Genomic DNA, 13,968 nt, shown 5'->3' on the forward strand with positions numbered 1-13,968 from the left:
CACACAGGTCTGGTCACTACCAAGACACCTTGAAAGTAGACTGGGAAGTGGTATATATGCGATGTTTGGCGAACAACATGAGAGATCAAACAGCATCCACTGAAAGCATTTTGCAGGAAATAACTTTTAATAATTCATAACTCCTTACAGTTAAAGACTAATTTTTACGTATCTTTTTTGCCGTAACAATTTCACGATATGTATTTTTTTTTTGGGGGGGGGGGGGTCTAATTTTCCTCCCTCACCCTCCCACCCTCCCCCCACTCCCCTATCGCAAAAAAATAGATTAAATGAAACAAAGGCAAGCATTCTCGAGCACATGTATAACCACAGCAAACCCTGTCTTAACTTTGTCTATCAAATAATCTTCAGTTGCATATAAAATATTGTTTCAGAAACGTTGTTGAAAAAATTTCAGTAAAGATTTAAATGTGTATTTTCTATTCCACAATGGTCAGGCCATATTTCCCCTGTCAACTATTCTCTAACTTCTGTTTTGTTCTTATCCTTGGCTAGTCCCAGTTTTCCCAGTCATCGTCCTGTTTAAAAAAATAAATGTTAGGTCAATAATTAGTCCTGAAATTAATATTTATTCTTAATTATATAATATGACGAATTATTCTTGTATTTTGATTGGTTCCTACTTATGATCTATTGGAGGACAGACGACGGCATAGATGGCGTCATTAACAACGTTTTTGTTGTTGTTGTTTTCTTATATAAACCAAGTAGATTCCATGTTGCCGTGCGTCTGTTCGGTAACAGATCACAGATCACGTCAAAATGTAGTAACAAGCATCTGTCTTCTGTGATCTATTACTGAACAGACGTACGGAAACATGGAATCTGTTTGTTAATCGGAACTTCTGGGGGAAGCGTTTGCGTTTGGAAATTCGCAAAATTCACCTTTTTATTGAGTTTAGTAAAGGTTATAGATACAGTATAACGACAAGGCCCAGTTAATCGAACGAACATGTGCGCATCGGTGCACCCATAAAAATTACAAATTCAACATTTTGAATTCAGTGACTCACATCCGCATCTCCAGTGCCATCATCTCCACTCTGTTTTTTCGCCGCCATACTTTGCATGATCTTCTTGACCTCCTCCTCGTCCATGTCCTCGTTTAAGTCTAAATCATCATCGTCATCATCCCAGTCCACGTCTTTGTCGTCCACGCTAGGTACCAGTACACCACTGCCAGATGAAGTAGAGCTGTTACCAGACCCAGTGCGAATCTCTTTTGAACCAGCTACAAGAAAACGGATTGTCAACTTATATTGATAATAACAAGAACTTTATTAAAATCTCCTCAGAAAACCTATTTACAGATCTTCACACATTCCACTATCGTAGACTAAAATTTTGATGAAAATAAAAATATCATGAGATCCTAAAATACTAATTCACAAGCTCATGCCATCATCGACTTTCTAAAATTAGTGGACACACGCCCGGTTAGAGTTTAAACGGCAGACTTTCATTATTATCATAATATGACAATAATAACAACAACAACAACAACAACAACAACAATAATAATGATAATAATAAGAGAAATAACACTATTCATATACTCAAGTTTTGATGAAAATAAAATAAAATAAAATAAAATATTTTAATTTAAATGTAGCGCACATTTTGCACACGTCTATCACAAGCAACATGAAAAGTGTTCTTTGCAGGTTTTGTTGCCAAGAAATATCTAACTTTTGTTGAATTTTTTCCTGTGATTAGGCATGTTTCACATTCTCAGATTAATTACAGAGGAGAAGTAATGTCACGGAAAAGCTCCAAAATCTGCAAGATCAACAGGGCTCAAGTCTAAAAGTACATGTAACAAACTAGTCAAAGACTAGTAAATATTCAGATTTGCTTGACAGGTTTTGTCTCCCTACTAGCTTCTTTGGTTAGTGAAAAACAGCTTTTCCTACTGTGTTTGACAAAATTCAGGCTTGGCATAGTTGTTGACTGCAGTTTCAAAAGCAACTAGAAATCTGAACATAGGCGGAAAGGGTGGTAATCTAAAATTTATAAAATTCAAGCTCTCCAATAACGAGAGTTATTATATGGCTAGCTCTGTGAGCGGGCAAGATGAGTCAAATCCTGCGCTGTGATTGGCTACCTGAGCGGGTAAGATGGAGCTATCTTGCCCACTCGGGACTACCCACCGTGTCCCACAAAAAATTTCCCTGAAAGCCATATAATAAATCCTTTATTGACCAAGCTTGTTCAGGCAAGATGGCTGGATATTGACCTCGTTCATTTTTTGCGTGTTTATGGACCTCGACTCCGTCTCGGTCCATAAACACGAAAAAAAAGAACTTGGCCAATATCCAGCCATCTTGACCTCACACTTGATCAATAACCCATACTTCTTAAGAGTTTCAATCCCAGGCTGTAGGAGGCATGCCAAAAAAAACAAAATAATTATTGGCTCGTCAAAAATTATTTTAATTAGCTAATAAAATCTGTCATGTAACTAGCCAGAAGACCAGTGTTTTAAAAGATCTTAAAAGCTAGCCTCGAGCCCTGACTGAGTTGTGAAGTGCAGACCTATGTAAATTTTGGTAGTTGTGCTGTGTAAATGTTGTTCTTCCATCATATACATGTACACCACAGAAATAGCAAGTAAATATTGTATTTCTAATTGCCTTGTTGTTGAGCACCCCCATTTATTGGATGTGCACTGCAATCAATATAAACTGAAAGGTCCATCATGCCTATGCAACATTATAAACAATGTACCTTCTTTATCTCCATTAGCCTTGAGTTCTTCTTCACTTAGTTTAGACCATGAACTGTCCACAGAGCCACTGCTGTTTTCACGCTTGTGTGAAGTTTGAAGCTCTGCAATAGCTGTTTTGTCACCTGCTGAATCTTCTGCTAATTCTTTTGATTGCTCAGCTAGTGAAGGGTCCTGGTGGTCACCAGATTTTTCCATTTCTTTATTATTTGGTTGATGTTGTGAGGCTTGTTCCGTTTTCTTCGTTGGTAACTCAGCTGGTTCCTGAATAAAAGTCTCCTGCGATGGTTGCTGCTCTTTCACCTCTGAGCTTTCCCCTTTGCTCACCTTCTCACTTATACTCAGGTGACTACTAACTGGTGCCATGATAACTGGCTTTTCTTGTTTCTCTTGTTTCTCAAAAGAGACAGCTGGCTGAATACCTTGCTCCTTTATCGCTGCCGTGACTTCATTAGATTTTTCTTTCCCTGGTTCTTGTTGCCCAGTCTTTGTCACTTGAGTCTTATTAGTAATGGGATCCTTGCTGTCTTCATTTGTGGCATGTTTACTCATCAGTTGACTGTCCACGTCTATCTCTTCAATATCCCACAAATCTAAGAACCAAACAAGCTAATTCATTACCTGACAAAACTTTGTCTCACAAACAAGGTACTAAGCATGCAGGATAAAGTAGTAAAGTGAACTTGAATAGGTCAAAAAGCAGATGAGAGAGTGTGGGTGGGGTTAAAAAGCTGTAAATAGGAAAGGTCACTCCCCCACCCTCCTGCTGACTATCCAATTCCCCCCATGACTGATGTAAGCATGTGATCACATGCCACGTACCTGAAGCCACCTGGCGTATTATGAAAAATTTCAGCAAGTTGGGTATCATGTCTCTGGTGTTTACTACACACAGAAGCACCAAATGTAAGAGCTTAGTGCGTGAAAAGCCCAGACATAATCTATCTCACCGTTTTGAGAACAGGCAACCATATCAGCTTGACATTCTGGTTTCAAGGTGAGAACTACATGTACACTTGTTACCAATAATATTTAAGCACAACAGTTTCTTTAGAAACTAGCGATTATTTTGTGCCCATCTTTGTATGAAATTATACATTCAAGAGGACAATGAAAATTACTGTTACCTGGCAGGGCTCGAAATTAAATTTTTCATTCGGGAGCCAGCTGGCGACTAACGGAAAAATTTTGGTCGCCAGATTGTAAATTTTGGTCGCCAACTTATTTTATATATAACTTACACAAGAACACGATTTTATACATTACTTTGCATGCAAGAAAAGTCACAATTGAAGAGCGAAAACAATTAGAAACAACACGAGTAACACTTAGTTATAAAGCTACCGTTGTTCTCAGGTGATATGTCTCTGGTCCGAAGGTTGTCTCCACAGTCATTTTAAATGAAGTGAAGCATAAAACGTTTTAAGTCTGTGGTTTTCATTGCGAGACAAACACGGGTCCTTGTGTATTTTCCCTTTGCTACTTCTTTGAAATGCCGTTCTTTATTTTCGACTTGCTTTTGGATTCACCTTTTGGCTGAATCTTCATTTCCCGCTCGTAAAATCTCACGTAATTCCTTCAAGTGATTGGTATCTGTCACCATTTTCACGGCAAATGAAAAGCACATGGTGTTCAAGTGCGCCTGCGATCCCAGTTTCGGAAGAAGCCGCTGAAACAATATGGCGCACCGTGAACGCAGTATCAACGTGTCAAAATACATTCAATTTTTTCGATTATCTTGCAATATTCAGACATTATTTTACTGGGGACGGAAGGGTGAGTTGTATACCAGCCACCATATCCAATTGATTTCCTAATATAAAGATTTATTTAAAAACAAAAGTTGTGTCGTGGTTTTCTTTAGTTATCGGACAAAACGCGAGTTGCCAGCTGGCGACCAGTTCTGAAAATTCAGTCGCCAGTGCTCAATTTTTGGTCGCATTGGCGACCAGTGAGTCGCAATTTCGAGCCCTGCCTGGTGGATCAATGCATTTCCAGCAGGAAGCACAAATATTACACTGCACTGTCCTCAATAATGAGGTGTGATAATGGTTGCAGTAAAACTACATGACATACATGTAAAACTTGTTATCAAAGAAGAAGTGCTTTAAATCAAGACAAAATTTAACTAAATGTATTAACAGAAAGGATTAAACCTATTTACCCAAATAATAAGGAAAGATTCTTTCTGAGTGCACCAACCTTCATCACCCCATCCTAGATCCTCGTCTTGGGCTTGGTTTGCCCTTGCAACAAGTGCTGCTCTCTTCTTTTCTTCCTGTTGGACAAATGATGTTATTAAGTGAAACAAAAGTAAAATGCACTGGCAGGTGTCTCTTACATGCATGAATTGACTGTTGCACTAGAAATTAACTAGAGAATATATACCTGTTGAAGTTGATGTACTTTGTAGAAATATCTCTGCCAAAATAGAACATGGGTAACAGCACTAGGAACCTGCAGAAAATTAATTATGACAGCTCAATCAGCTGAAGTAATTATTGCAAATTGTTAATACCAATACCAGTCAATACACAATGTGCAATTGCAGAAAACATCTTCCATACCTCCTCCATGCAAGGGATTTTTTCCAAGAACCCCCACCCCTCTGGAAATTCTAATTAAGCTGTTTACATTTCTTTAATTTAATTTTTTTGGTCTTACAGAACCCCCTAACCCCCCCTTCCCCCTTCCCCCCTCCCCCCGCCACCCCCAGAAAATTCCAATGCCTTCTGTGGGAAGAGTATGGATATTTTCTGGAATTGCACAAAAAGTGTAAACCCATCAATGTCACAACTTCAAGTTATCACTAGTATTTATACATGTACCTAATAATATTATAATTGTACCTTTCTGATACACTTTGGCAGCATACCAGGCAGATTTTGATGAGTCTGTCCCACGATGTTTTGACCAGGGTTGCAACCCTGGCCAGAACTCTTAGGACATAAAGTTAATAACCTGTAAAAATGATGTATTTTCCCCCTCCCCCTCCCCCCTGATGCAATGTCAATGTCAGGCATTGAAGTCAGTTTTGTCAGACTCAACATTGCTTGGGGAAGGGGGAACAAAAGAATGGTTTACTGAAACAACATTGCCAACCTTTTTTTAAGAGGTGGATTCAGAATTTATTTAATGAAGTGCATTTTCTCTCTTAATTTTCATGACTGTCACATGATGTTTAGGCCAGGGTTGTAGATATTTACCATGCACACATTTGGCCAGAAATCCTGCCATATCAGGTCAGTGACTTCATTTCACAGGATATCAGGTTAAACTTGGTGACAGTTTGGAACTTTGGAAGGTAGGTACTGTGAGAGCAAAGTGACTTGCCCATGAATATGACACAGTGAGTCTGTCTTGGCCTTCAATGCACCTCTCTCAATACAAACACCAGTGCATAGGAAGCAGGACAAATTTTCCAAAAGAATAACACTAACACACAACAATGTATCATTGTAGAAAAACAATGTACATATACCCACCAGTTTTGCATAGAGAGCCCTGATCTCTGGCACATTAACCAGCAACTCAGATATTTCTCCCTTGTGTTGTTCAGGGTCAAAAGTTTTACACCATTCTTCATACATAGCTAGATGACCTAACGAGAGTGCAGTGCAAAATTGAATTCAGTGAAAACTCATCAATAGAAATTTAAACATATCCATCAAATTTTCTCTCTGTAGTACATCTAACTGTTTAGTTGACGTTTTGAAAGATTATTCCTATCACTCATTGCATTTTATTCTCTGTTTCTAAATCGGTTTACAATGTTAAGCCAGTAATGCAAACCCTCACGACTACTTTACAGATCAATGAAACTAATGGTTTTACATTTGCCTCTAGAGGCTTCTTTCTGATCAAAAGACATATCTGGGAAAAGAGGTACATTTTTAAGGTAAGAGATAAACAGAGCTCCAAGAAACAAAAGTAGTGTCAACAAGATGAACATTATTTATATGTAGAGCCAATTGTGTGTTTGTCTTATGAGTGATATTAACTATTAAGTGAATTGATTTTTCAGTACAAGTGCAAGCCTTTATACACATTAAAAGTGTTAATTAAAAGGTATTTTAAAAAATAGTAATACGTACCATCTGGTTCTGAACAAAATGTGGCTGGGTCTGTCTGAATTTCATGAAGATGTGCCTTTCAAAAGAATTTGAAAGCAGCATTAAATCACTGAAATAAGATATAGGGCAAGGGATATGTTACAACTTTACTTGTTTGTTAATTGCCTGTTCTGCCTGGCACTAAGTTAGACACTTAGATAATACACCAGCAGTCCTGTGCATGCCCACCTTGGAGGAAGTTGACTTACGCTCATAATAAAAAATTCAATGACAAATAGAGAATATTGGTATGAACAAGTACCTGCATTCTGTCAAAGACCAGCTCAGGACCATCAGAGGTGACACCTACAGCAGCAGTGGCTACATGGGAGATGTTCTCTCTTAAGCTGGTTGACAGAGTCCCAAGAAATTTGGACACACCTTAAGGGTGAAAAAGAAGAAGACAGTGTTATTAATCTGTCAGTTCTAGTAGTTATCAGCATATCAATATATGAAAACTTAGACACATACAGTTCCTGGAGATAAAGCAATCTAATCACCTGGGGCAACTGCTTACATGTTAAATAGCTGCTTGCTATACAACTGTGGTTGAAAAGGATTTCAGAATAATACTTATACCTTGTTTAAAATATGCCGAGGTCCCTTCCTGTTCCTCCTCCTCCTCTACCTGGTAAGCAAGACCAATAACGCTAACCACACATTGCACATCAAACGTAACCACAAATATCAGTCACTTAAGCTAAATGTAAGAGTTACGGAAATCTGGGATCTCTGTCAACTGAAGTTTTCTTCAAAAGAATCATTTTCAGATAATATTTACATAAATTTGCATGATATTTCTCGCCAAGCTTTATAGGTAGTTTTACAAACAAATTATATCTGATATTAGTAGAATTCTACTAGTATACTAATGCAAATGCTGTAATCTGATTGGCTGAGCCATTGCACACTATTAGCAATTAGTTTGCAGTGGCTTGGTGTGGTCAACAAAATTGCAACGTTTCCTCATTTCTCCAAAGTTTTGAAAGATGAATTTAGAAACAAAATTCCTGAGAAGACTAAAAGGAGGGTGTTTACGGTTTCTTGAATTAAAAAAACTCAAAATTTTTGAAAGAAAATGGTAAGTGTGCATACACAGCTCCAAATGTCAAATTGACAATTAATTCAGTCTGTGCCAATTCCCTATTTAGCGTGAAGTTTATTTAATACTGAGACCAGAAATAATTGGAATCATCATTTGATGGAAATTTCAGTTAGAATTCTACCAAAAACAATTAGATTATTCACTCTCAACTTCTATGATTTCTCAATTTCTTATTTCATAGAAATCTTGAGCTCATAATCTAATTGTTAATTAGTATAAATCTAATAGTATTCTATCACAAATACAGTTCTCTGATTAGCTATGCTACTCACTTTCTCTTCTGTTGTAGATAGTGAGTACATGTAGCATAGCAGAGTACGCTTGCTTCCGCTTCAGTTTTGAATGACTGGTAGGTTGATACTACATGTAAAACAATAAGATTATTCACTCTCGATTTCTATGCATGATAGTTGACTCATGCTGCACCCTCGTCAACTACATGTATCATACAATAGACATCTCAAGCTCATAATCTAATTGTTAAATATTGATGGCTTTACACATATACAAGTAAAATTTGCATGCATGCATGTTTGGCATTCCTCACCAAGCATTGTATGGAAGAGGAAAAATACAAGAACAAAGATGTTACTGAAATGCCTGGAAGCAAAACCATCAAATAAGGGATTTATTATCCAACTAAACATTTCATTTTGTTTAGCTGCCTAAGAGGATGTGACAAATTTATAAAGAAACAAATCACGTCATGCTTTGCATATTGCTCTTGCACTAACTAGTTGACAAGACAGAAAATTAAAAGGTGTTGTACTATACATGTACCTTAAGGCTTTCCTTGACGGCAGTAGCAGTATCAGCTACCACAGTTGACGTGTCTTGCTGAATGGTACTCACAAACTCAGCAAGATCTTGTTTTACCATGGACATAGCCTCTGAAGACTGGTAAAATTAAGAAAATTAAAGGTGTCAATCTTTGAATTGTACCCTGGCAGCCCTGAGAATAAATATTGTGTGGAAATATAAAGTTAACTGCAGTTTACAAAATTGTTACACCCTGGACTGAAACAGAAGGTTCTTAGATGTGCCTTAGTGCTGATTTAGACTGCGCTACAAATTTGTTGCATGCAGCTTTTATACTTTCATGAGGGGCAGGTCATGTATCATTGAGACTATACCTGTTGTAAGGTTTTAATTCATTTCCCAATCTAAATTGTACAACCGTTCATGTTCAAAATGTACGTGTAAGCAAGCTGTAGTCTTGATTTATTTGAAACAGGATATGTCCTAGGCTTATCACATTAAAAGTTTTTCAAATATGTGATAGAGCTGTATCATCTTAATCAGCTCTTAGAAAATTGTTGGTCACAAAATGAGAAGGAAATATATTTTTGCTGACATGTTTTCCACTTTACATGACGTGTGAAACCTCGATTTAACGAACCTCTACATAACGAAGTCTTCGGTATAACGAACGATATTCTTCACCCCAGTAACAGTGAAATATATGGAAAAGAACCTCGATACAACGACATGACTGGCGAACATATTTTGCCAGTTCTCTGGCCCTTCGTTGAATCGAGGTACCACGGTGACTGTATCAAGCTTAATACAAAAGGGAACAAGTTAAAAATAATATGTAAATACAGCAATACCACGCACTGAAGCGTATAATGGTAAATTGAACTGATTAGTATCTAACAAGTTATTATTCATTAACTCGTATCTGACAGGATATGTAGCTTTTGGACACGTTTAAGCTTAATTATTTTGACCCAGTCAGTGCTACTGGAAAATATGTAATGAGGCTCCCGAAACTGACATTTTACAAGTCACTTTTTATATTTATAGATTGGAAATAAATCCTTCAAGCGTGGATAGGCTTTACAGAGCTTTACATGCGCAAACTGTCCTCCAAATAAAACGCTTAAGCTTAGATTTGTGCGACATTTCAGCTCACCTTTTCGCGAACACTCGAGATGAATTCTGAGCCCCACGTTCCCCACCAACTCGCTCCGCCACTAAAACAAGAGACAAGCATATGATTTGAGCAAAGTCATGTTCATAGACGTACAGTAAATGGAATTTATGAGCTCAAAATATATCATTTTCATACCTTTCTTCGGCCATGTTTATGATGTTTTCTATGACGAGAAATACTGCACGTCATTTCAAACACGGCTACCAAGCCGTGGGTTTCCCCATCATGTAACGGTCAGGAAACGGTCATCCTCGGCGGGAGTAAGTCTGAGAACTTTTATTTGTCGCTCGTCGCTTCACGTGCGGGTCACAATACAGAGTTGACCTAAAAGTTGACCAAAACCGGTGATCATGTACGCTGCCCAGGCTCCCTTTTGCGAGAGATATCTTCCAAACAGCTCCAAACCTGAACCTTGTTTCATCTTCGGAGGCTCAGTGGCAGTTGGTTGACGCGGAAAGAAGACCGGGAAAAGTTAATCTGAAGCAACGAAAGTTTTCAAGAACGGCAGGAAAAGCTTTAATTTCAAAGTAATTGGCCAAACGAAACAATAGATAAAGAACCCCAAAACTGTGCCTAGGTTTAAGAGATTGCAGATTAACAAGAAAGAATCAAATAGAGATTTCACAGGGTCTAGTACACATCCGGATCTGTATAAAACGAGTACTTACACAGTCAACTAGTGAGACAATCTCAGGTAGTGCAGAGCGCAATTGATAGCTCTGGCACGGTAGTCCCATAAGTACTCACCCCTGCTCGGTTCACTTCCGGTTTGTGTCTACCATGGTAGTCTGCTAGGGCTTTTCCCCTTTGCAGTGTGTATGTCTCGAGGTTGTATTTTCATTCAAGGTCCAAAAATTACGCACAAATTAATTACTACTAGTGGTTTACGTTGATTTTCGTTCATTTTAAATTCAATAATACGTTGAAGCAGCAAACTTGACAATTTAGCTCTTCACGCCAACTTTGTAACTTGATACTTTTGTTTTCCTCGCAAAGGCATGTAATATGAAACCCTTGTTTTCTCCAAAACATACGGAAGATGTCCTGTGTTTTTTGGAGATAAATGAAGGAAAGTTAAATATCTGATGTTGTAATGAAGAAACGGAACAGAAACAATGTTGTTTTACTAAAAATGCAAATTTTTACCGATGAACAAGAACTAATTTAATTATCAGATAGTCACAAAATACCACTTTCTTTTTCTGTTGCCACCTTTGTTGTTAACAATAAAACAATTCAAAATTAACACAAAACGATGTTGATGGCTGAGAAGCATTTCAACGAAAAGTATTGAAGATAAACAGCACTACTTGGCCGATATGAATGAGTCTCCTCAAAGACTGATTAAATTAATTTGCGTTTTCATTAGGTGCCACGGAGTCTGCAGCAATATTTGAGCATTTTCCTGGTTTCCTTTGTTACAAATTTACAATTTGGGTAGTATTAAAGCCACTAACTTGGGAACTTTTTGGTCTCTCTTACAGACACAATTAAGGCAAGAAATAAACAAGCCGCTAAGGAAAAGCAATACATTTGAACCCTGACAAGCACACTATTGTAGATTGAAAACAGCTGATGATATTTGTTGAACCGACCTTTGTGTAATTCTAAAAGCTACGCAGCCACAGTAATGTTTCACTTTTGCAATAAAAAGGGACAATTAGCGCTACCTGAAAAACAACTGCCGTCCTTGGTCACATGACATGACATAAAATAATGCATGGAAAGATAGTGTCTAACACCAACGATGCTAGAACGCATGCGTCTTACATGTTGAGTTCTACCATAAGGAAAGCTACTCAACATTTGTGCGTGATTCCGTATGCAATGTATCCTTCACCTAATATAGAAGCCATGAACGCTAACTAATCTACGCATGCGTTTAGAGCAAATTAGTTTTGTTCTAAGGAGAATGGTACCACAAGGAGAGCAAGGGGGTACCTGAAACAAATATATAGCTTTGCGATATTCAAAACTAAGTGACGGCGATGGAATGTGTTGTACGTAGAGTACACATGTATCTTTGCCACCCCACCCCCACTACTTCCTTGCCTCTAGACTAATTAATTAATTGAAATTAATTAATTAAACAAACATTAAAGTTTACACCTTAGCGCCATAGGGCCATAGCGTCCTAGTGCCTTAGTTCCTTAGCGGCAGGCAGCTAGGTTAGGTAGGTGAAACTTTATTTATGCAGGGTGGCCCATTCAGCACAGTGGCTGGTATCCAGAGGGGCCCTGCTAAATACAATTTCTAAAAATATAAAATGTCTAATAGTTTAAAATAGTTATAAAAATAGAGTTAAAAAAAAACTAATGCCTAGTAGTTGAAATAGTTATATAAAAAGAGTTTAAAAAATTGAAACGAGTTACAAGCATGAACTGGTAGGGAAAAAAATAGATATCATAAATTAGATGCTATAAATAAAATGGGCTTTAACAAGATTTTTAAAAGAGGAGAGTGATACGGCTTGTTGGATTTTACAAGGTAGTGAATTAAAAAGGGCTGTGCCAGAAAATCTAAAAGTACGTTTGCCAAGGCTAAGTTTGGGTTTGGGTAGATGGAGGTCAGCCTTCCTTCGAGTGTTGCAACCATGTACATTGTAGTTCCTAATGAAATAGTTACTTAAATACTGAGGAACTAAGTTATGCAAACATTTAAAAACTAAAACATATTTGTGGATTTTACGGTTTGTTTCTAAGTCAGTCCACCCTAAAACATTAAAAGTATCTCTAGAAGAGTCACGCTTGAGAATGATACGGGCAGCACGGTTTTGCAACCGCTGCAGACTTTTGCTGGAGCCAACAGACAGTTCACCCCAAGCAGTGTCAGTATAACTTAAGATTGGCTCAATAAGGGTATTGTAGACACACTTCGCTGCTTTAAGAGTGAGGCAAGATCGTATGCGTGCTAGAAGTCCTAGACGCTTATTAACTTTTTTACAAGTAGTGTCTATATGCTCTTTCCAGTGAAGCTGTTCATCGAGCATAGTCCCAAGGTAAGTGAACTTCGTCACTCTCTCTATGTCCTTGCTTTGAATCTGCAGGACAAAGTCTGAGGTGGTTTGCAGCAGTTGCCTTGTTCCAAAGAGTAACCCTTTGGTTTTGCTCTGGTTTAGTATTAGCTTACTGTTCACCAACCACTGCTCAACACGGTTGAGGTCTTCTTGTAAATTTTCCCTGATGTTGCTAACCTCAGATCCAGAATAATAGATAACAGTGTCATCCGCATACATGCTAATCGACGAGTGCAGTAAACATTGAGGCAAATCGTTTATGTGTATCACAAATAATAGAGGCCCCAACAAGGAACCCTGAGGAACACCGAAGTCGAGAGGAAGGCTGGATGATAACTCCTTTCCATATTGAACTCGCTGCGAGCGGGTGGTGAGATAGTTTCTGAACCAGCCGAGACTGTGCCCTCTAACTCCATAGTGCTCTAGCTTGTGAAGGAGACATTTGTGGTCAACAAGATCGAAAGCCTTTTTTAAGTCAATAAAGGCAGCGCCAGTCAACTGTTGTTTGTCCATGTGTTCTAATATATGATCAACCAAGTGGACAACCGCGGTTTCGGTAGAATGCTTCTTACGGAAGCCGGATTGATATACCGATAGAACTTTGTTAACCTCAAAAAATGCTAACAGTTGAACTTGGACCGCACGTTCCATGACCTTGGAAACGAGGGGGAGAACTGAAATCGGACGATAGTTGTTCTCGTCATCCTTTTTTCCTGCCTTAAAAATGGGAGTTACTTTAGCCTCCTTCCACTGAGATGGGATTTCACCAGACCAAATTGTGAGGTTTATGAGATAAGTGATTGGCTTGGCTATTACAGAGGATGCGTCTTTGAGGAGTTTTGCGGGGATTTTGTCAAGCCCGGTAGCTTTGGATGATTTTTGCTCTGACAGCTCATGGCGCACGAAACTGGCGCTAACTTCTTGCAGAGTAAAGTCATTGTTAACTCTGGGGGCTAAAATTCTTGGCAAGGTATGGTCTTTGAAGACGCTGCATAGATTCTTTGCAATTGATGAAAAGAACTTGTTAAAGTTCGTTGCCGACATTGTTTCTGA

At 38.3% G+C, this 13,968-nt stretch overlaps 1 protein-coding gene across 1 annotated transcript; it reads right to left on the reverse strand.

Moving 5' to 3' along the window:
• Nucleotides 1-108: 108 nt before the first annotated feature.
• On the reverse strand, nt 109-10,099 carry LOC145463131 (uncharacterized). Its single transcript, XM_081446848.1, has 12 exons — nt 10,035-10,099; nt 9,879-9,939; nt 8,744-8,860; nt 7,438-7,486; nt 7,121-7,239; nt 6,841-6,895; nt 6,232-6,347; nt 5,135-5,203; nt 4,949-5,024; nt 2,749-3,339; nt 1,035-1,252; nt 109-539 (listed from the first exon to the last, which is right to left on the reverse strand). Exons 1-12 carry the CDS (start codon nt 10,046-10,048, stop codon nt 513-515), a joined length of 1,512 nt encoding a protein of 503 aa, XP_081302974.1. The 5' UTR covers nt 10,049-10,099; the 3' UTR covers nt 109-512.
• Nucleotides 10,100-13,968: the final 3,869 nt, after the last annotated feature.

Source organism: Orbicella franksi, chromosome 12, assembly GCF_964199315.1.
Source record: "Orbicella franksi chromosome 12, jaOrbFran1.1, whole genome shotgun sequence".
Classification (NCBI taxonomy): Eukaryota; Metazoa; Cnidaria; class Anthozoa; order Scleractinia; family Merulinidae; genus Orbicella; species Orbicella franksi.

What these genes read in the sequence shown, in the direction of transcription:
- LOC145463131 (XM_081446848.1), bottom strand. An exon ending in CTCGGCATATTTTAAACAAG is followed by an intron (nt 7,240 to 7,437) that starts GTATAAGTATTA and finishes TTCACCCTTAAG; the next exon opens with GTGTGTCCAAATTTCTTGGG. An exon ending in ATGGCACTGGAGATGCGGAT is followed by an intron (nt 540 to 1,034) that starts GTGAGTCACTGA and finishes TTTTTTAAACAG; the next exon opens with GACGATGACTGGGAAAACTG.